At 52.9% G+C, this 18,464-nt stretch overlaps 9 protein-coding genes across 9 annotated transcripts; 5 read left to right on the top strand and 4 right to left on the bottom strand.

Annotated features, from left to right (window-relative positions):
* Positions 1-1,119: 1,119 nt before the first annotated feature.
* Positions 1,120-2,283, bottom strand: Z517_07560 (uncharacterized protein; the record flags this gene model as incomplete). The annotated part of the gene is made up of 3 exons (XM_013426081.1): positions 1,120-1,397; positions 1,451-2,057; positions 2,107-2,283. The coding sequence occupies 3 exons, from the start codon at positions 2,281-2,283 to the stop codon at positions 1,120-1,122; spliced, it is 1,062 nt and encodes a 353-aa protein (XP_013281535.1).
* A 956-nt stretch (positions 2,284-3,239) lies between these two features.
* On the top strand, positions 3,240-3,955 carry Z517_07561 (40S ribosomal protein S7; the record flags this gene model as incomplete). Its single annotated transcript, XM_013426082.1, has 2 exons — positions 3,240-3,401; positions 3,506-3,955. The coding sequence occupies 2 exons, from the start codon at positions 3,240-3,242 to the stop codon at positions 3,953-3,955; spliced, it is 612 nt and encodes a 203-aa protein (XP_013281536.1).
* A 345-nt stretch (positions 3,956-4,300) lies between these two features.
* On the bottom strand, positions 4,301-5,374 carry Z517_07562 (uncharacterized protein; the record flags this gene model as incomplete). The annotated part of the gene is made up of 1 exon (XM_013426083.1): positions 4,301-5,374. One exon carries the CDS (start codon positions 5,372-5,374, stop codon positions 4,301-4,303), a length of 1,074 nt encoding a protein of 357 aa, XP_013281537.1.
* Positions 5,375-5,684: 310 nt separating this feature from the next.
* Positions 5,685-7,409, top strand: Z517_07563 (uncharacterized protein; the record flags this gene model as incomplete). The annotated part of the gene is made up of 1 exon (XM_013426084.1): positions 5,685-7,409. The coding sequence occupies one exon, from the start codon at positions 5,685-5,687 to the stop codon at positions 7,407-7,409; it is 1,725 nt and encodes a 574-aa protein (XP_013281538.1).
* A 214-nt stretch (positions 7,410-7,623) lies between these two features.
* Z517_07564 (uncharacterized protein) lies at positions 7,624-8,199 on the bottom strand (the record flags this gene model as incomplete). Its single annotated transcript, XM_013426085.1, has 1 exon — positions 7,624-8,199. The coding sequence occupies one exon, from the start codon at positions 8,197-8,199 to the stop codon at positions 7,624-7,626; it is 576 nt and encodes a 191-aa protein (XP_013281539.1).
* Positions 8,200-8,693: 494 nt separating this feature from the next.
* On the bottom strand, positions 8,694-9,810 carry Z517_07565 (uncharacterized protein; the record flags this gene model as incomplete). The annotated part of the gene is made up of 3 exons (XM_013426086.1): positions 8,694-8,847; positions 8,914-9,593; positions 9,658-9,810. The coding sequence occupies 3 exons, from the start codon at positions 9,808-9,810 to the stop codon at positions 8,694-8,696; spliced, it is 987 nt and encodes a 328-aa protein (XP_013281540.1).
* Positions 9,811-11,140: 1,330 nt separating this feature from the next.
* Z517_07566 (uncharacterized protein) lies at positions 11,141-14,916 on the top strand (the record flags this gene model as incomplete). The annotated part of the gene is made up of 6 exons (XM_013426087.1): positions 11,141-11,285; positions 11,334-13,220; positions 13,270-13,348; positions 13,400-13,525; positions 13,617-14,695; positions 14,765-14,916. 6 exons carry the CDS (start codon positions 11,141-11,143, stop codon positions 14,914-14,916), a joined length of 3,468 nt encoding a protein of 1,155 aa, XP_013281541.1.
* An 864-nt stretch (positions 14,917-15,780) lies between these two features.
* Z517_07567 (uncharacterized protein) lies at positions 15,781-16,888 on the top strand (the record flags this gene model as incomplete). The annotated part of the gene is made up of 2 exons (XM_013426088.1): positions 15,781-16,575; positions 16,649-16,888. 2 exons carry the CDS (start codon positions 15,781-15,783, stop codon positions 16,886-16,888), a joined length of 1,035 nt encoding a protein of 344 aa, XP_013281542.1.
* A 653-nt stretch (positions 16,889-17,541) lies between these two features.
* On the top strand, positions 17,542-18,447 carry Z517_07568 (uncharacterized protein; the record flags this gene model as incomplete). Its single annotated transcript, XM_013426089.1, has 1 exon — positions 17,542-18,447. The coding sequence occupies one exon, from the start codon at positions 17,542-17,544 to the stop codon at positions 18,445-18,447; it is 906 nt and encodes a 301-aa protein (XP_013281543.1).
* Positions 18,448-18,464: the final 17 nt, after the last annotated feature.

Raw genomic sequence — 18,464 nt, forward strand, 5'->3', positions numbered from 1 at the left:
GCTACATACGAATACGATTAGAATACGAATACTACTGCATGCTTATGCGCATGCCCATACCCATGTTTTTACCCATGATCATTCATGTACCCGTGCTCATGCTCAGTGCTCATTACTCATCAGCTTGTGGCGGGGTGGACAAAGCGTCGTGAAATGGTGAATGTTCCATGCGCTGCTCTAGGATTCCAAAAAAAGGAGCAAGAAACCAAAAAAAAAACCCCCCTCCTCCCCGCGGCATGTCAAGGGCATAATACACCGAGCCGAGTACATGTCCATACATAATACATACCTACATAAAATAGGACAGGGACAGATGACGGAGACAGGGGGACCAAACGGCGTTGGGGCTTCATACGAGTAAATTACATACGACGGCCGCATTCACCGCGCGCGGGGGTATGACCAGACCAGATCCAATACCCAATGGCCGATGACGGTCTTTCTGCGAGAGTGTGCTTGCTTATAAAGCCCAATACGGGTGCGACTAACGGGATAATAATACCCTGCACAATATATGATGGTACGATGCAGGGAAGAGGAGAAAGGGGGGTTAACCAGGGGAGAGGGGAGGGGGGACCTTTTCCCGAGCAGAGAAATGGTTAACTTTCCCTTTTCAATCTCCCATCACTCTTTCGCGAATGGAAGAGGAGAGGCCGATATGACTGGGGCAAGGCCAAGGGCCTGAAGTATACTAGTGTTGGGCGTGCATATACATGCAATATCATGCGATGTTGTGCGATATCCCTGTCGTGTCTTCGGTTAGGTAGACTTGTGAATGTCGCTTCGAGGTATACCGGACAGACAGAATGACTAGGAGGGCCGGGTACCTTACTTAGATCGGGAGGTGGATGTGGAAGAGACAAAGAGCGCAGACACGAGACATTTGGGTATCTAGTAGATATTCCAGAAGGCTGGGGATTTGCACATGCATTGGGACTATAGGTACGTAATAGGTATGTATGTACTCCTGAATCACTTGCTAATCAACTTGGTACTCATTGGCTCCCAGACTTGTCAACCGAGTGACTAGGTAAGTGGTCTCCCTGCGCATGTTGTATGTATGCAGGTGGTTCTCATTACATGGCTTGACCTGTTCTCGCATCAAGACCAAAAATTCGCTCAGAGCTGAATCACAACCTTGCCAAAGTTCTTCTGCTGCCACTGGTATTCGTAAGCCTCGTGCGCATCCTTGAAGCTAAACGTCTTCTCGTCCACCACCGGGTGAATGTTGTTCGCGTCAATGCACCGGTTCATCTCGATCAGTTGCGCCTTGGATCCTATCAAGATGCCCCGAATGATGCAGGCTGCAGACAGGGCCGCCAGCGTGCTGGGCTCGTCCTCCGCTTTGGGGCCACCCAGGAATCCGATCACGGAAATCACACCTTCGGGTTTGATCGCTAGATATGGGTGTCAGAAGACGTTGTACATGGGAGACAAATGATGAACGCACCTTTGAGGGACTGAGCCATCGAGCCAGGCCCGCCAACCTCAATAATATGGTCCACACCCACTTTACCAGGCGAAAGGCTCTTCGCCGTCTCTCCCCAGTTCGGGTCCTTCTTGTAATTGATGACAATGTCGGCTCCCAGCTTTTCCAAACGCTTGGCCTTCTCCTCTGACGAGGTTGTCGCAATGACTGTCGCCCCAGAAGCTTTGGCGAACTGAAGGGCCGAAAGAGACACACCCCCTGTTCCCTGAGTAAGAACCACGTCTCCAGGTTTCAAGGCTCGAGACTGAAGGCCAAAAAGGGCATTCCACGACGTGAGGGGCGCACAAGTCAAGGTCCCCGCCTCAGTTGGAGTAAGGTTGGACGGTGCATGCACGAGACCCGAAGCTGGGAAGACGGCATACTTGCGTAGACAACCATGGGCAGTGCCGCCCAAGGCCGTGCTCATCATGTCCGCCGTAACATGTCCATATTGGTGCGCTTGGGTGAACTGAGTGACAACCTTGTCACCTTCTCCGAACTGCGTGACTTTGGAGCCCACGGCGAGGATTTTGCCTGCACCATCCGAGGCCGCAACACAGGGGATATTGAGCGGCAATGGATAGAGGCCCTGTATACCATGTCTCAATTTCGGGTTTCGTAGAGGTAATGCGCTTTACCTTTGGGATGATCAGGTCTCGATAGTTGAGAGAAACTGCTTGAATCTGGACCAAGCAATCGTTCTCGCCCAGTTCTTGGACAGGGTAATCCTCGACATATTTGAGGTTTCCCCACCCTGGTGTGTCGGCTTTGGTGGATTCAATGACCCAGGCAGGGGTAGTCTTAGGAAGGGACATGTTGGATGTGGTTTGGTGGAAGTATTCACAGAGCAGCACGGGGAATTTGAGAGATGACAAGACCGTATAAAATAGGTTCAAGGTCGAGATTGATTTTTGAGGAGACTACAGGAAAGCCACATGCAAATCTGGGACCTATATATGAAGTCACGCAAGTCGTTTTACATACCTTTTATATGCTCCACTTGCACAAAACCTCAATGACCAAGGTCGCTGCTTATCTCCGGACAGAAGGGGTGTGAATGGTTGGATGTTCGGTAGAGCTCGGGACACCAGCTAAGTCGCTTAGGGTCTGCTCATTGCCTAAACGGTGGGGTTAAATCGTCCGTTTGTTTCTGTCGGATGAATTTCCTAATGTCGTGGTAATATTGACGTTTACGTGTCCAGCGCAACGCTGCTTGGAAAGATATGGGGCTAAAGCCATGTCTGCATGACAAACCCAAGTCGTGTCTTGAAATCGTTCTCTGGGCCCTCTGGCCCTCAAAATCCGCCGAGCACAAGGCGCTCCGTAGAAGCTCCATGTTTCTCTAACGGGCAGAGCATCTCGGCGTTGTCGCTAGTGGAGTTAATCGATATCTAGAAGAGGATTTAGAATTTATCAGCAGACGAAAGAGACAGGTTTAAACTCCATGATTTATAAGGTGTGGCAATCTGGTCGTTGATGGTCGTGAGATGGTGGTAATTTTTGGGTTGTGGTTGGCAGAAGTGAATACGGCGAGGTGTCATGCATGAAGTGCAGAATATACGGTGAGATATTTCTCCCACAAACGTTCTTCCCTTTCGGAGTTTAGGGCAACGCACGAAAATCTTGGCGAATTCCCAGAAATTGCGGATTGGGAGCCCCGATCACTGTCCACACACACACCGCAAGGCTTTCAATTACTACCACCACCAACCTTCAAACCTCTGGGACAACTACAGATTGCGAATCGCTTGACACCTCTCAAGTCGCAATCATGTCTCAACCTGCCCTCAACAAGATCGCCCACAACAGCCCCTCGAGGCAACACCCTTCCGAGTTGGAAACCAGCATCGCAACCGCTCTCTATGAACTCGAGACCAACATCCCAGACCTCAAGGTCGCTTTGAGACCGCTCCAATTTGTCTCTGCTCGCGAGGTATGAGTGCCTGTGTATACTACGGGAATTTATCCTGCTACAAAGCCCTGGAGACCGAGAGATAAAAGATATCAAAAGCTAACGAGATTTTTCTGTCCATTCAGCTCGAAGTCGGCCACGGCAAGCGCGCCATCGTTGTCTTCGTCCCCGTCCCCCTGCTCGCAGGCTTCCACAAGGTCCAACAGCGTCTGACCCGTGAACTCGAGAAGAAATTCTCTGACCGCCACGTCTTGATCCTCGCCTCGCGCCGCATCCTTCCCCGCCCCAAGCGCTCCAACCGCTCTCGCACCAGCCAGACCCAGAAGCGTCCCCGAAGCCGCACTCTGACTGCCGTCCACGACGCCATCCTCGCCGATGTTGTCTACCCTGTTGAGATTGTGGGCAAGAGATTGAGGACCAAAGAGGACGGAAGCAAGGTGTTGAAGGTCATTCTGGATGAGAAGGAACGGGGTGGTGTGGATTACAGACTCGACACCTACTCCGAGGTGTACCGAAAATTGACTGGACGGGTTTGCGGCTTCGAGTTCCCCATGAGCAGCGCCACCGACTTCTAGACGACATGTGGGGTGTAGCAAGATCGGAAAAATGCAGGAGGACGGGCTGGTGACATGGCTATGATATGAGAGAGACTAAAGTGCGCAGATGCCTTCGGGCGGAGGCCAGCCAGTCTATTTCCACCCTTCCTGAAGTCTCGTTGTATGGGTGAACCGGATCTCTGTGGTATGCTACAGGGAGCATTGTGGCTTGGTTCGAGCCAAAAATGGAGTGCCTTTCAAATGAGGATTGAAGCCTGAAGCAAACTGCCTAGCAGACATTTTTCAAGCGGCGATTAGACGACAAAATATTGGTTCAAACTGCCCATGTGCCCTTTTTTCATTGACTTGTGTACAGCATTACTGCTATATGAATTCTCCCCCACCCAGTATGTCCTTCATGTTGACATTTCCACTCCCTCTTTCGAGAGGCTGTGGCTGTCCTTTACTAGCCTTCCACCCAATCATGTAGATCACTCTAAAGGTAGCCGGTATCCTGTCTTTTTCGTCCTCTTTACAGTGCAATTCCCTGTATATGGCTTCATTTGCCAGCAACACATCCCGACTGATGGGACCGCCCATAGATTTGAGAATCGCATTTCCTTCGCCCATGGCTTGGATATCCGTCATCAAGGCAAATGTGTCGGGATATTCAACTATTATATCGTCGACATCAACCGTCAGAAGCTTGAACCCAGCTCGACCAAGCAGGTTCCCCACGTCTCTGACATCTGCTAAAGGTGATATATGCGGCGAAACACCGCCATGGCGCTCCAGGTCGGCTAGTTGTAGCGATGAGCGTAATTCGTAGAGGGTATCTCCGCCAAACATGGCTGCTAAGAAGGGGGCATCAGGTTTGAGAACGTTGTTTATGCTTGATAACACCGAGGGAAGGTCGTTGATCCAATGGAGGGACAAAGAAGAGAGAACAGCATCGAAAGTGTTGGCTTCGTAAGGAAGGGTCTCAAGGGAAGGGAGGACTTCTTGAGTGATTGGAACTGCGGGTTCAGGGAGTGAATCGTCGCGATGGAGGGCGGTGGGAGAAGTATCTGCGCAGGTGAGGTGTTCTATCCGTTCCGAGAGAGGAATCTTGGCTTCTGCAGCTCCTTCTGGCAGTTCTGGCGCAATTAGAGGCGGCTTAGAGAGCGCTCGTGCAATGTTGCAGCTGTTGGCACCCAAGTCGAGTACGTGGGGAAACCGGCGGTTGATGTCGAGTAGACGGTCGACAAGTCGCTGGGCCACCTCGTCCTTCAGATAATCGACCTTGCGGCTGTATTCTGCGTTTGCTGCCGCCCGTTCTTTCTGGAGGTACTTCACGTTCTCATTGAAGACCTGAAGAGTTGGGCCACCAGGCGACTGTATAGCGTAAAGCCTGCGGAAGCAAGGACGCCGTCGTAGAGCTGAAGTAGGAAGCCACGGCCGCAGCGCAGGAGGCTTCATTGTGGGATATATCTGGTACAGTAGCCCAGATCACCGGTTAAGTTGACATTGGGGAGTGATAATATCGTTCGTTCTCGTCCTGGTTCATCTGCGGCATGATGTCAATATCTGCGCCCATTGTGCATCGTAGCGGGAAGGTCAGCCGTGACCGCGTCCATTTCGACAGCATGACAAGGCCTCGAATAAGGGCCAGAGAGAAGGTAAGTCAATGATCTTTATCATTCGAAACAGAGCTTATTGCCGCAGAATGATATGCTCTCACATGAAATTGTGGCAGTTTTGAGCGCAGGACGGGACCCAGACCTGCGCCATGGCAACAACATTCCCTTACACTTTCGTCTCTTGCCCCTGTTCAGATGCATCCAATAGAGCCTTGAAGTCGAAGCGATCCTCCCGCGATGTCGACTTTGAGGGAGTTCAAGACGGTGAAGAGACCTTTGATCCGCGGCATCCACGTTCTGCCTTCTCGCTTTTCCCCCCTGAGCACTTGTTGTACTGCGAAGAATGCCACGAGATCAAATGCCCTCGTTGCGTGACCGAGGAGATCAATGCGACCTACTGTCCAGACTGTCTCTTTGAGAGTCCCAGGGTAATGGTTAGGGGTGAAGGGAATAGATGCCCTCGAAACTGCTTTCATTGCCCCATCTGCACGTCCCAGATGATCACCACTTCCATCGGCGACCCAAAAGACGGACCATTCATCCTCAACTGCAACTACTGCATGTGGAGCACCCTCGATGTTGGTATCAAGCTTGACAAACCGACCGGCGTCCGCGGCCAGCTTGATGAAATTGCAAATGGAGGCAAACGCAGGCCTTCGACCTTGAAATCACCACCACAACACCATGATGAACCCGCACGCAAATCATCGCTTTCACGGCAACCTTTATTGCCGGAAGAAATAAGAGAGGCCGTGGAAGCCAGAGAGCCAACCGAGTCACGGCCATCTCTGGATTCAACGGCGAGGTTCAGCGCCCTGAAGGCATTCTACAAGGACCAAATCGCCGAATCTTCAGCTATGGATGCGGGCTTTCCCACTTCCGCGTTGGACATGGCCTACTCGTCCCCATCGTCACTCCAACGTATCATGAACATCTATACCAACAGAGAGAACTCGCTTAAACGGGCTCGACAGAAGCTTACGATCATGCGAGAAGCTCGCGCAGTGGGCGAAGGACTCAAACTGTACGACCCACAAAGTGCCACGCCTTGCGAATACGACGAGACCACAACCATGGCACAAAGAACCTCTCAAAATCCTTCCTTTATTGGCAATCCTCGAGCGCGCACAGTCTCAGATCTCAGACCGATGCCCACACTTATGCGTACCAAACGATCCAAGCGCTGTGCGACCTGCAAACACATCCTCACCCGACCCGAGCTGAAGATATCGTCTGCACGATACCGCATCAAGCTGATTGCACTCAGCTATATCCCCTTTGTGACCATAAAGCCGCTTCCAGTTCCGGGTGGCTTGTCTCCTCCTGGACCAGATGGAAGCGACATTGTCCTTGCAGCTGGGAAGCCTGTCCAGTTTATCATGACACTGCGCAATCCGCTGTTTGACGACGTCAATGTCAGCTTGGGAAGCCCCAGCGTGACACCGGGAAAGCATGGGCATCGGGTCACCATCTTGTGCCCTCAGTTTCAGATCGGGAAGAATAGCGACGCTTGGGACGACGCACTGAACAAGCCTCCAACTCAGGCAGTGGGAGGTGCCAATACCGCTGGTGGAGAACAAATCGCTGGCAAATTGTACGACCAGGGCCGCAACTGGGCGAGCGTAGTAATTGAGATTATCCCTGCGAGCATTTTGAGAGGCGTGAGCGAGGATCTGGGCGGAGATGAGGACGTCATCGAGATTCCTATCAGAGTCAGGCTGGAATGGACCGTCACCGAGGACGAGACTGCGGGTATTGTGGAAAGAAGGAAACGGGATAGGGACAAGGTGCTCGAAGACGGGGAGGACGCGGATGATGGGAAGAGAGAGTTGAGTTACTGGATGGTCCTTGGTATTGGGAGAGTGGACTGTTGATGGGAAAATCCCCTGTTGATAGCAGCCAGGTCTCGGAGAGATACCCTGTCCTGGAATTACCCATTGTGTTGAGCATCGTGCCATTCGTCTATCTTTGACATCTGCCCAGGGATGTCTTTCCATTTCAGCAGACCACCCGTCAGTACGACCGGCCCATGAACTCCTCGGTGTTATAGGAGAGTGTGGAAGGTTAGACCCGCTTGTTGACATGTATTTATACCGTCCGTCGATCAGACATGACCCTCACAATCCCGCCCACGCCCACGACCTCCGTCAGCTTCTCATGCCAGCTCAGCAACACACTCATGACCTGACCACCTCCACCTTCTCCAAAGTTCCGCGATTGAATTTGACTGAACCCCGTCCCGGTCACCTGCGGACTCACTCCTTTGCCGCTACCGGTGCTGCTCCCACTGGCCATGCCCTTGTATATGTACTTCATCAGGGTATCTCCCAGCGCCGCGCCGCCCGGCTGTTTCAGCATCTCCGTCAATATCCGACTGACATCGCTCTGCCTGATGCCTTGCAGCACCTCCAAGACGGTGGTGAGGTGGACTTGCTTTGCGCCCTCGTCGCCTGCCAGAGGGGCGGTTTCCAGCGCCGACTGTAGAGCACCCAGGCTGTCCCCTGCCCGGAGGAGTTGCCGGATTTGTTGGCCTAGCTGTGCTGACTCGGAGGATGTGGAGGGTGCGGGTAGGTTGGCTGGGAGGAGGGTGGAAAGGGGAAAGTTCAACGCAGAGTCCGGGTCGTAGGCGTCGACGTTTATCGTGCGCCAGTTTATGTTGGCCATCGTGGAGGGGACGGGTGCAGTCCTGCTGCTTATGCTTGGTTGTTGGCGGGGGAGTGATGCGGGACTGGGATATGTCGACGGCTGTTAGCCTGAGAAGACGGGAATAAAGTACGATTTTTCAGATTGTGGCGTCGATGGTTATGCTTCAGGTCTAACGAAGTTACAGGAAGAAATCGCAGTGTAGTTGTGTGGCCGAGAAATTCAATGCAGGATGCTGTCAAGCAGCAATGCGGGACAAGAGTAGGACGAATACGAGATACTTGTGAATTGCCCACTGCGGTTACATAACCTATGCCAAGACACACCAAGGCTGGGCTGCAGCCTTGCGCTATTATACGAGGTTCTTAGTCCTGACTTGCTTGCAATACCCAACTCTGTCTCACGCTACAGGCTAGATCCTCGGTCTACCATTTCAATGCTTCTCACGCCTTTACAGCCTTTGGCAAGGCTTGGTTGAAACTGTCAATAGTCAGCATGGTCTCTAGGATCGGGTTTCACAAGTCGTACAATACGAAGCCTGGTCTCTCATCCTGTCCCGCCCTGTTAAGACCCCAGGCCTCAGAACTGTCATCGTGCACTGTGGTCCTCCTCAGATCTCTTCGGTATTTTCCTGCGAAAGAACCGCCTTCGGCACGATGCATAACACAGCTGTATTTCGAATCAGCGTTTGCTGCGGGTTAGATGATGTCAAGGAGGGGAAATGATTGAACTTACGTGTTGTCCCAGATGACCATGTCACCAGGATCGTTCCATGGAATACTGAGGGTATACTTGTCCTGCGTGGCGTGCGCCATAAGCTTGTCCATAAGCTCCTTCGACTTCTCTGGTGATACATCCACGATGTGGTCCATATGGGCGGCAATGTACAAATTCATTCGACCTGACGGTTCATGCTTCTGCACAATACGATGCTTGTGCATCGGAAAATTGTTCACATCGACATCTTTGAAGTATTCCGGCGCCGCCTTCTTGCGCGACGAATAGAGGGAATGGGCACCGATATAATTCTTCTCCAGAAGCTCTGCCTTCAACTCAGGATCCAGTTCATCAAATGCCGTCCGCGTATCGGCAAATCCGGTATGGCCTCCTGTATTTGGTGGTGGCAGTTCGTGAGCTTTCAAGATCGAGTATGATGCCCTCCGGGGGTTGAACGACGAATCGACGTGATATAGGGCGTTGCCCTTGTTGTATTGTGCGCGGGGACTATCTGGTGACAGGACAGTGTTCGTATCGGGGTCGATATTGCCGGCGTCAAAAAGCTCATAGTATTCATATCGTGGCTTTCTCCCGTTGGTCATGTACGGCCTGATATCGTCCAACTCTCCGAACCGGCGAGAAAACTCAACGTGTCCTTTGTCGTCAAGCCCGGTCTTTCGGAACACAATCACTCCATACTACGAAGCAGTCAGAGTCTTGTAAGCTGTGGCAAGGCAAATGGTCTCTATCCCAGGGATTTACCTTTGCAGAAGCTGCCAGGATCTCGCTGAAGACGTCGTCCGGAATTGGCTTGGAGAAATCAACACCTTCAATCTCGGCCGCGAATGTTGGATGCAGCTTCTTGATCTGGATCTTCTTGAATTCTGTGTCTGGAGTTAGGAGAAGGCCGGGCATCGTGGCGACAAACAAAGATTCCGAATTGCAAACTTCACTGTCGAATCGGGGTTTGGAGCAGTTCAATGCGGTTCAAGGGGGCTGCAACGAGCTGGCACCGGGCAGGCCATCATTTTGTCTTATATCTTGTCGATCAGGACTGTAGGGTTCCAGAGCAGACATTCGGCAATTCTCCGTTCATTTTCGATACATCTGCCGAAGCCCCATGTCCGCTTCTCATGACTTCTCGAGACGGTCAGCCTTGAGGTTCCCCACAGAAGACGCTGGACAAAGTGTGCGGGGAAAGATGGGAAGATCCATTGTTTCAAATGGAGGCAATGGAGGAGTGATACACCGAGACACTTCCTCCAACACCCACGAACGCCATACCTTGCCTGAGATGCTCGGGGAAGTCCGACCCTGCCACTTTACTCCATATATAGGCACAGGATGCCTAGCCTTGGTGGGTTGAAGTGACTCGTGATCACCTGCTGCTGAGTACCACATATGCTTCTAGCTTTGGCAATCGGATACCATTTCGGATGGCGGACCTCTGACGACTGTTCTGGTATGGTCTTTCGTGCACCTGGGTGTGTTCCCTGTGGCCAACACTCTGTCATGACTCCTGTCGAGCAGATATTAGAGAGGGTGAACGACGGTCTGCATTCGATTGGGACGACGTCTCGACATATGGGAATCATTCGGAAGACAGACAAAGTTCGCACTACCGACATCATTAGTGACCAGGAAAATGATATTAACAATTCCCCTCCTCCCCCCCGGGGACGAGATCGAGATTGCTCAATTTGAGACATGCCTGGGATACGTTGTTCATATTCCCAACAGACAAGAATGGTCTGGGTGAGTTTGGGAGTTGAAGTTACTGGCAACACGGAACAAAGACGAAGATCAAGTCAAGTCACCCGGAACAATTCTCATCAAGATAGGAACTTTGATGTTCGTGGAAATCTTCACCAGATGTTTCCAGCGGCGGCAAACTTGGACTCTACTCAGGGTGAGGACAACTACCTGGACAAGATAAGCGACCATTTCCAGAATCCTCACTGGTAGGTTTGTCTCTCTCGCATCTTCACCACAATGTCACCACCAAGATTCTGCACTTCCGTGTCGTTACTTGTTTTCCCAGTGACATGCGTTTCTCAGTGACACACAGTGAATTTGGCACAAGAAGTGAAGATGGACTGTCGGCCTGCCGCATATATATATATATATCCCATCTTGAATTTAACCTTACAATCTTTTCTCTCTCTTACATGGTTGGTGAGCTTTGAAGATCGACACTTGTCAGTGAGATTCTCATACCGGTACAAGTACTTGCTCGCGCGCTGTCATGGCGCCTCTTATCAATTTCGTTCTGCTCGGGTTTGTCGCGAGTCTGAGCAACTCTGTTCACGCGGCGCAGCCTGGATCGAACATCAAGCGCGTCGATCTGGCAGGTGACTGTCCTACATGCAAACATGAGCCCCCTCATTTTGGTACGTGTTCCCATTCTTTTTAAAGTCGTCCATTAATGTTGTGACCAGGTCCGCACCCTTGGGGAGACTGGAGCATTACCACCACCTCAACAAGCAGTTCTTCCGTTGCTGTTTCAACTCCTTCCTCAGAGCCTACTTATGGCGGCATCAACACCTCGTCAGTGCCTTGGGATCGGTCGTCCATGAGTGAATTTGGTCCTAGCACGTCTATCTCGCAGAGTTCTTCCACCTTCACGCTGTCGGCTTCGAGCTCACCTTCCTCCTCGTCGGACTCGTCGTCAACTGGCTCGATAAGTGCAGGGTTCACTCCATCTGGCAATATGTCTTCTTCAACGTGGGATCTTTCTACCATACAATCAATCAACAGTGTTCTCTCTATGTCAAGCGAGTCTCTGGTCAGTGTCTCTACGAATGGGACATCCGATACTCAGGCAGCCTCAGTTTTCCCTTCCACTGCCGGCTCTGCCTCTCAAGACTCATTCTCTGTCGTCTTTCAGTCAACTCAACATGAATCTCAGGCCACAATGTCTGTGATGAGTGCATCAAACTTTTCACAACCTGTTGCACAATCAAGCACAAGTGAGCCCTTTCCTGCCAACAGCACCTCGAGCGTTGTTCCCCCTGTTGCAGACAACAGTACGTCGACTGTGGTTCCACCTTTACCTGCTAATGATACATCGACGATGGCTTCATCTGTCCCTTCAGACAGCGCATCGACCATGGTTCCACCTTCATCCGCTGATGGTACATCGAGCACGACTCCACCTGTCCATTCAGACAGTACATTGACCATGTTTCCGCCTTTCCCTGCTAATGGAACGTCGAGCATCGTTCCATCCATGTCAAGCAATAGCAGCCCATCTGGAAGTACACTGGCTGGAAGTACAATGTCAGCACAAGGACCAGACACCAATATGAGCTCATCGACTGTGAATTCAGTCACTTTTGCTCTGACTTCAAATGTCACTGCTGCCTCTGAAATCACGACTTCATTCACCAGTACGATTGATCTAAGTTCGACAACATTCGTGACTGTCATTCGAACTACAATCAGTATTGTGCAGGTTTCCTCAACAACACAGGATACTGGTTCCAGTACTGTGCCCGTGATTCCTGAGTCGTCAAATTCTGGAACACCTGTATCTGAGTCAAGCTTCTCCGCGGGAGAAACAAATTCAACTTCAGTCAGCAACGACTCTTCTTCCAGCACTATCGCTAGTTCAGCAGGCGTATCTGAGTCAAGCCCATCATCTAGTGGCACGGTCACTCTTGTTCCGGGAATCACAATGACTCCTCCCGCGGTTACCTCTGCATCCGCCCTTCCCATGCTCTCTCTGACTGGCGACATGGCATGTTCCTATTCTTACTCAGCCAATCAATCCGCACCAAGCACTTACAATCTTCCTCCATGGTGCTGGCCCTGGCCTGTTGCGGAAAGCACCACGGTGATGTCGGGGGCAATCGTCGCGGCAAGCACAGAGAACTGCGTCTGCCCGTACTGTTGGCTTGCAGACCCGCTGTGTTACGCCCAAACGCCAACGGGCTCAAGCTGTGCGGATGGCTGGATTTGCTCTGTGACTACTTCTACTGGTTCATCAGGCGTTGTGCATTCGCTCCCTAGTGGCTTCACCTCCGATACCACAACACCAGAACCGTGGAGCATTATCACCGAGCGGGGCGTGTCCAGAACAAGCGGCAGTAGCAGTATTACGGACGTCACATGGAGTGCTACGCTTTCACAAAGCACTCGGAGCATCGAGGGTGGCTACGTTGTCTTTCCGTTCTGGTCCTGGAGTTGTATCGGCCCTCTGTGCCAGGGTGATTGTGGAGATGTCCTCGACTGGGCGGCAGCCATGGCTGGTTGCATTTTCGGGTTGGGATGCAAGAGACCGTGCAGTGATCATGGCTCGAATGGATTTCCATTGCCACCAGTGCGTATTCCAAATCTCAACCTGTGCCTTTCTTGTGAGACTAATTGATGCAGATTCCCATTCTTCCTCCAGTCCCTCCTGCGCCTGTGGCCTCTATGACCTTGCCTACGACCAGTTGTTCAGCAGCGCCTTGTACTGACAACAACAACCCTTCTGCAAGTCCATCATTTACGCCGACCACAGATTCTCCAAGCTCGTCGGGTACCTCAAGATCGTCCGGCTCATCGAGCTCAACGAGCTCGTCCAGCTCCTGCTCGTCCACGGCATTCTCTTCCTGCCTCGACATTTGCTCGACCTTGAGCGCGAATGGTACAGCCTCTGGCACTCAATCGTGCACTCGGTCATGCACGACTGTTACACAGTGCTCTGGGACGGACACGTTCACGACCACCACTGTCAGCACCTCAACGACGGCTCCAGCCTGCACTGTCAGTCCCTGGTGGAATGACCCAGCGATATCTGCTCAGATTGCCTCGTGGATTACTCAGTTTCCACCAATCCCCGACAACGCAACGACGATATTCAGTACTTTCAGCTTCTCGTCAAACACGACGCAGACCATGGGCAACACCACTTCGAGCACTACCACGAGCACGTCGCATTCGACGTCCTTGACATCTCATAGTTCGACGATCTCTAGCCCTCCCATCACAACGCCGACCCTTCCAAGCAGCCTGCGGGATTTCACAGTGTTAGTGACAGATGACGACGGCGACGTGTTCAGCGAAGTCTACTCTGGAGGTGTAATGGTTTCTTCTACACTAGTCTCATCGAGGCTACTTCCCACATTGGACCCGAGTGGACCCTGGACGTTTGGTTCATCGGGGGTCTCTTTGGTGAGCAGAACCACTTCGACTTCCCGGATCTCTGCTGGGACCGGAGCACATCCAACCCTCACAAGTATAGCCAGAAGCTACAGCGAGGTCTCGATCTTCACTTGTGACGGAGAGGCTGCGTTTGGTAGTGCAAGTTGCACAGATTCGTGGGGCCTCAAGACTGTGTCAACCACTGTCCCGAATGCAGACGAGCAGACTTCGTACTGTGCCCACTGGACTGCCTTCACCACCACGACAAGCCCAGCCAAGGCCGGGGTTGTGAACTGTGCCACCCCTGTCAGCGGACAAGCCACGAGTGCGGTCGCAACCGTCTGGAACTCGGGTCTCCCTTTCTCGCCATTCCAGCTGGACAAAGGCCCCATCAAGAAGTTTTGCAAGAAGCTGGTTGACCGCGACATCGTTCTCTACCAGGGACTTTCATTTGCCGCTACGTCAAGCTCAGAGGTGGTGTCCCCAGGTGAATGTGATCTGTTTCCATCGAACGGGGACTCGGCATTCGACTATGATCTGACCATTGGTCTCGCCTTCGACTACAACGGGTGTCCTTCGCCGACAGGCACGCCACTGGTCAACGGTGTCTCGATGAAGAAATATGGTCAGGACAAATGCGTCTCCACGTTCTGGAATCACATCACCAAAGAATGTAAGTTTTGCTCGACCCCAAAGACTTGTGGGAAGATGTGTGTTTTTTTTTTTTACTGACTATCAACAGGCGATTTCTCAAATTCGGAAGCAAAGAAGAGAGGCCTCGGCCAGTGGACCAGGGTCGGTGGAATGTACTGGGCGGACTGCATGCGGTGGACGCTCATTGCTGCGAGGAAAGATCTGTCGCCGCCAGACACTGTTGATGGAGACTTGCAGTGATTCAGCCGGGGTGATTGTTTTTTTTTTTTCTTTTTCTCCTGCCATTGTTCCTGCTCGACACGATATCAACATTGAGGGTGGGGGGGTGGTAGGTGAGCTAGCTGGCTGCAGAAGACTGAGCGCTGGTCTTGGGCGATGTGAGGCTCTTGGATGGACACTGCTTTGCTTTGCCGAACCGTAAGCCATCACCCTGGATAGTCCTCCCTTGCATTGATTGTCCCTTTCAACCTCTTTAGTATCCAGCCTTCGAAAAGCCATGCTAGAGCAACCATCACAGTTACGCAATGATCCATCTTCTGCCCATTCCACATAGAACAGCCCGTCGCTCCTCACTGGGGAGTTGTCTCTAGTTATAAACTTTCCATCCCATTCACCATGTCCTGCCGTGCATGATGCATTCTGTCGGCCCTTTGCGCTTTGGTTCCTCTTTTCTCCGTGGAATGCACGTTGCTGGCTGCTGGCCAGACACTAATTTACCGCCCGCCCTCACACCACATTCCTGAACCCCTTGATCCAGGTGGTTGCCCACGGTAGGTACATACATACATACATACACACATGCACATAGATACACACCTGGCATACCCTCGACAACACAAGTTTTCCATCGAAAAGTCTGTTGATTTAATTGTTGACCATCTGATTTCTCGTTTGTGAGCCGCACGCGAGATAACTGCATCGTGGGTCGTCGTCGTCGTGAGACCTGATATCAGAGTGTTTTCGATATACAATGCAATCTTTGAACAGAAGCGCAGTACTGAGCCGATAGTGCGGGGGTGGTGTCGGTATCGGTAGTTGAAATTGGTATTCCCTTTAACAAAGGCAGTCAGTCCTACACGTGGAGAAAACAGGCGAAAAAAAAAGATGGTGCCGTCGTCGTGGTTGAAGGACGGGGTGCAGTTCCATTACGACGAAATGGGCAGTTCGACACTCTATCAACTGGACGAAGGACGGGTTCCCACGGTCGCGGACGGAGCTCAAGTACATGGCGAGCATGCTCTTTCAGGACCAATACCGCCGCCGCCACATCAGTATCAGCATCAGCATCAGAGCCCGATCTACTCGGCGCAAGGAGTATCCAGCCATGGCGGCGGCTTTGGAACATACAATCCCCACGACTCTTGGGGCGTCAGTACTCCGACATCGAATCAGCAACGCATGCAGATAGCTGGGATGGTGGCGGCCGCGGCCCAGTATCCCGACGACATCGACCGGTCGCGGTGGCACGAGGCCCAGCCGCCCAACGATCTCAGCTACAGCCCGACGTTTTCGGATTCGCCCATCATCTCGAGCATCGGACACCGGGGCGCGAGGCGGTCCTCGGACCTCGACTCGCTGTTTGAAGACAGCAGCGATCTCGGAGACGACGAGGAGGGCCAGGCGTCGATGATGATGCATGCCGCCGCGGGGGTAGTGCACGACAGTCCAGCTGGTGTCGTCGCCTTGCCTTCTGATCATAATCATCACGACGACGATAGTTTCGAGCGGCCTTCTCCTTGCGGACTCAGTCAGCAGTTGCAGGGGCAGTTGAACGTCTCGTTGTCCGAGACGGGGGTGGAACTGGTGCAGCCTGTGCGTGGTCAGGGCGAATATGACATGGATTTGGCAAGGAAGGAGGATGATGAAGATGAAGGAGAAGAAGAGAAGGAGACGGAGAGGGTATTATTGCAGAGGGAGACACCAGAAAAAAAAGGGACGGGCTGCAAGGTAGGTGAAATACCACTCTACAAAGTCTCGACACCGAACGATCAGCTTCAAGAACGACGACCATATCCAGACACCAGATCTGGAAGCCTTCACAATTGCCCCTGCGGCTGCGCCACTGCAGAATGTGCCTGCCATCCCGCGCACTGCGAGTGTTCGGGCTGCGACCACACCACCGAACAAGCGAGGCAGTTGCAGAGCGAGGCGGAGGGGAAATGGGGTTTCGAAGGACACGCCGACAACCAAGGCTGCGGCTGCGCGGATATGAAGAAACCGTGTTCATGTCTCCCGGGCCTGTGTCGTTGCGAGACATGTGCCGAGCACTCTCGCGAGGTGGTCCCAGAGCCTGTCAAGTGTTGCACCTGTGCCATCCAGGGTCGAAAGATCGAATGTCGGCCGGGCCAGTGTGCTTGTGCCGACTGTGATGTGCATGCGCTTGACGACGGCGTACCACCACAGACTCAAGTATGGAAGCAGGGTGAAACCTTCGCTGGAGACCCGCAGAAGACGGCGTCAGAGGTCCAGGCGCCGCAGCCTTGCCGCTGTCCATCTGAAGGGACCTGCTGCTGTCCGGCTGGCCGATGTGGATGCAAGGAAGGATGTTCGGCAGCCAGGGGAATGGAGGTGGACAATCAGCCGCATCCGCCTCCTCAGCCATGTCTCTGCATAGATGGACGCGACTGTTCCTGCTTTCCCGGAACTTGCACATGTCGCAAAGAAGAGAATGAAACGGACCAGAGGGCATTGCACGGAGAGGAAGAATCTGTCAGAGTGGTACGAACGCCGACTTTGGTATCGCGCCAGGACGATCGCCCGCTGCACCTCAAGCTGACAGAGTTGATTGAGAGCCCTAGGCCCGTCTCGTCGTCGCCACGTGGGAGTGCGGGAGTATACAGTCGAAAGGGGTCCGTACCCCCAACAATGCAACAGCCAACAACGCCAGCGTTCAGCCAGCGAAGCTCGATGCCCCCAAGTCGTCCAGACACTCCGCGGCCTCCTGTCGATTCCACGCCGTCGACACCCTACGCGGCAGATGTGCTTCAGGACTACATCCAACAGAGCATCGAGCAGAGACTGCCACCGCCACCACCAGCGCCAGCACCAGAACAAGATCAGATCCGCCAGAGTGTCGAGCCCGAGCTACCCCCACCGAACTGGGCACGCGAGTTGACACCCGCATATGTCGACCGTTCATTGACGCCATCTCCATTGTCTAGACGGGACAACACAGATGTCGAGATGAAAGATATTTCCCCAACACTCTTGCCAGGAGACTTTGGACGAGAAATGTCGCTCCCGCCGCCAACCTCTGAACCTATCCCTTCCCTTGATCAGCACCGCCCCGTCGTGTCGGCGCCCACAAGACCAGCTCCTCCTCCCATTCTAGATGACGGGGTTGTTATGATCAAGCAACCCAAGCGAGGCGAGCGGCGCAAGTCGGCCGTGCACGGCGCGAAAGTCGAGAAGCGCTCGGCGACGGGCTCGCCGGCGAAACCAAAAAGTCGGAACGTGACCAGGAAGCCGACGGCGTCGGTGGGGAGGTTGGTGGAAAAGGCCAAAAAGAAGGCGAGAGAAGCTGCTGACGAGGCTGCTGAAGGAGCAGTAACGGGAGCAGAACAGGTCCAAGGGACTAGCATGCGGCATCCCTCGCTATCGGACAAGAAGGCGGCAAAACACGGAGGTAAAGTCGCCGCCGCGGTGGAGAGAATCGAACGACAGGTCAAACAGCAAGATGCGGAGCAGAGTCTCAAGCAGAAGGACGGGACGGCGGTGAGGAGGAGTCGGCGTGCGAATAAGGGGGTTCGGACTTCGTTTGGATATACTTGACGTGAGCCGTGAGCCGT

The sequence above is a fragment of the Fonsecaea pedrosoi genome, assembly GCF_000835455.1.
Source record: "Fonsecaea pedrosoi CBS 271.37 unplaced genomic scaffold supercont1.5, whole genome shotgun sequence".
Lineage (NCBI taxonomy): Eukaryota > Fungi > Ascomycota > Eurotiomycetes > Chaetothyriales > Herpotrichiellaceae > Fonsecaea > Fonsecaea pedrosoi.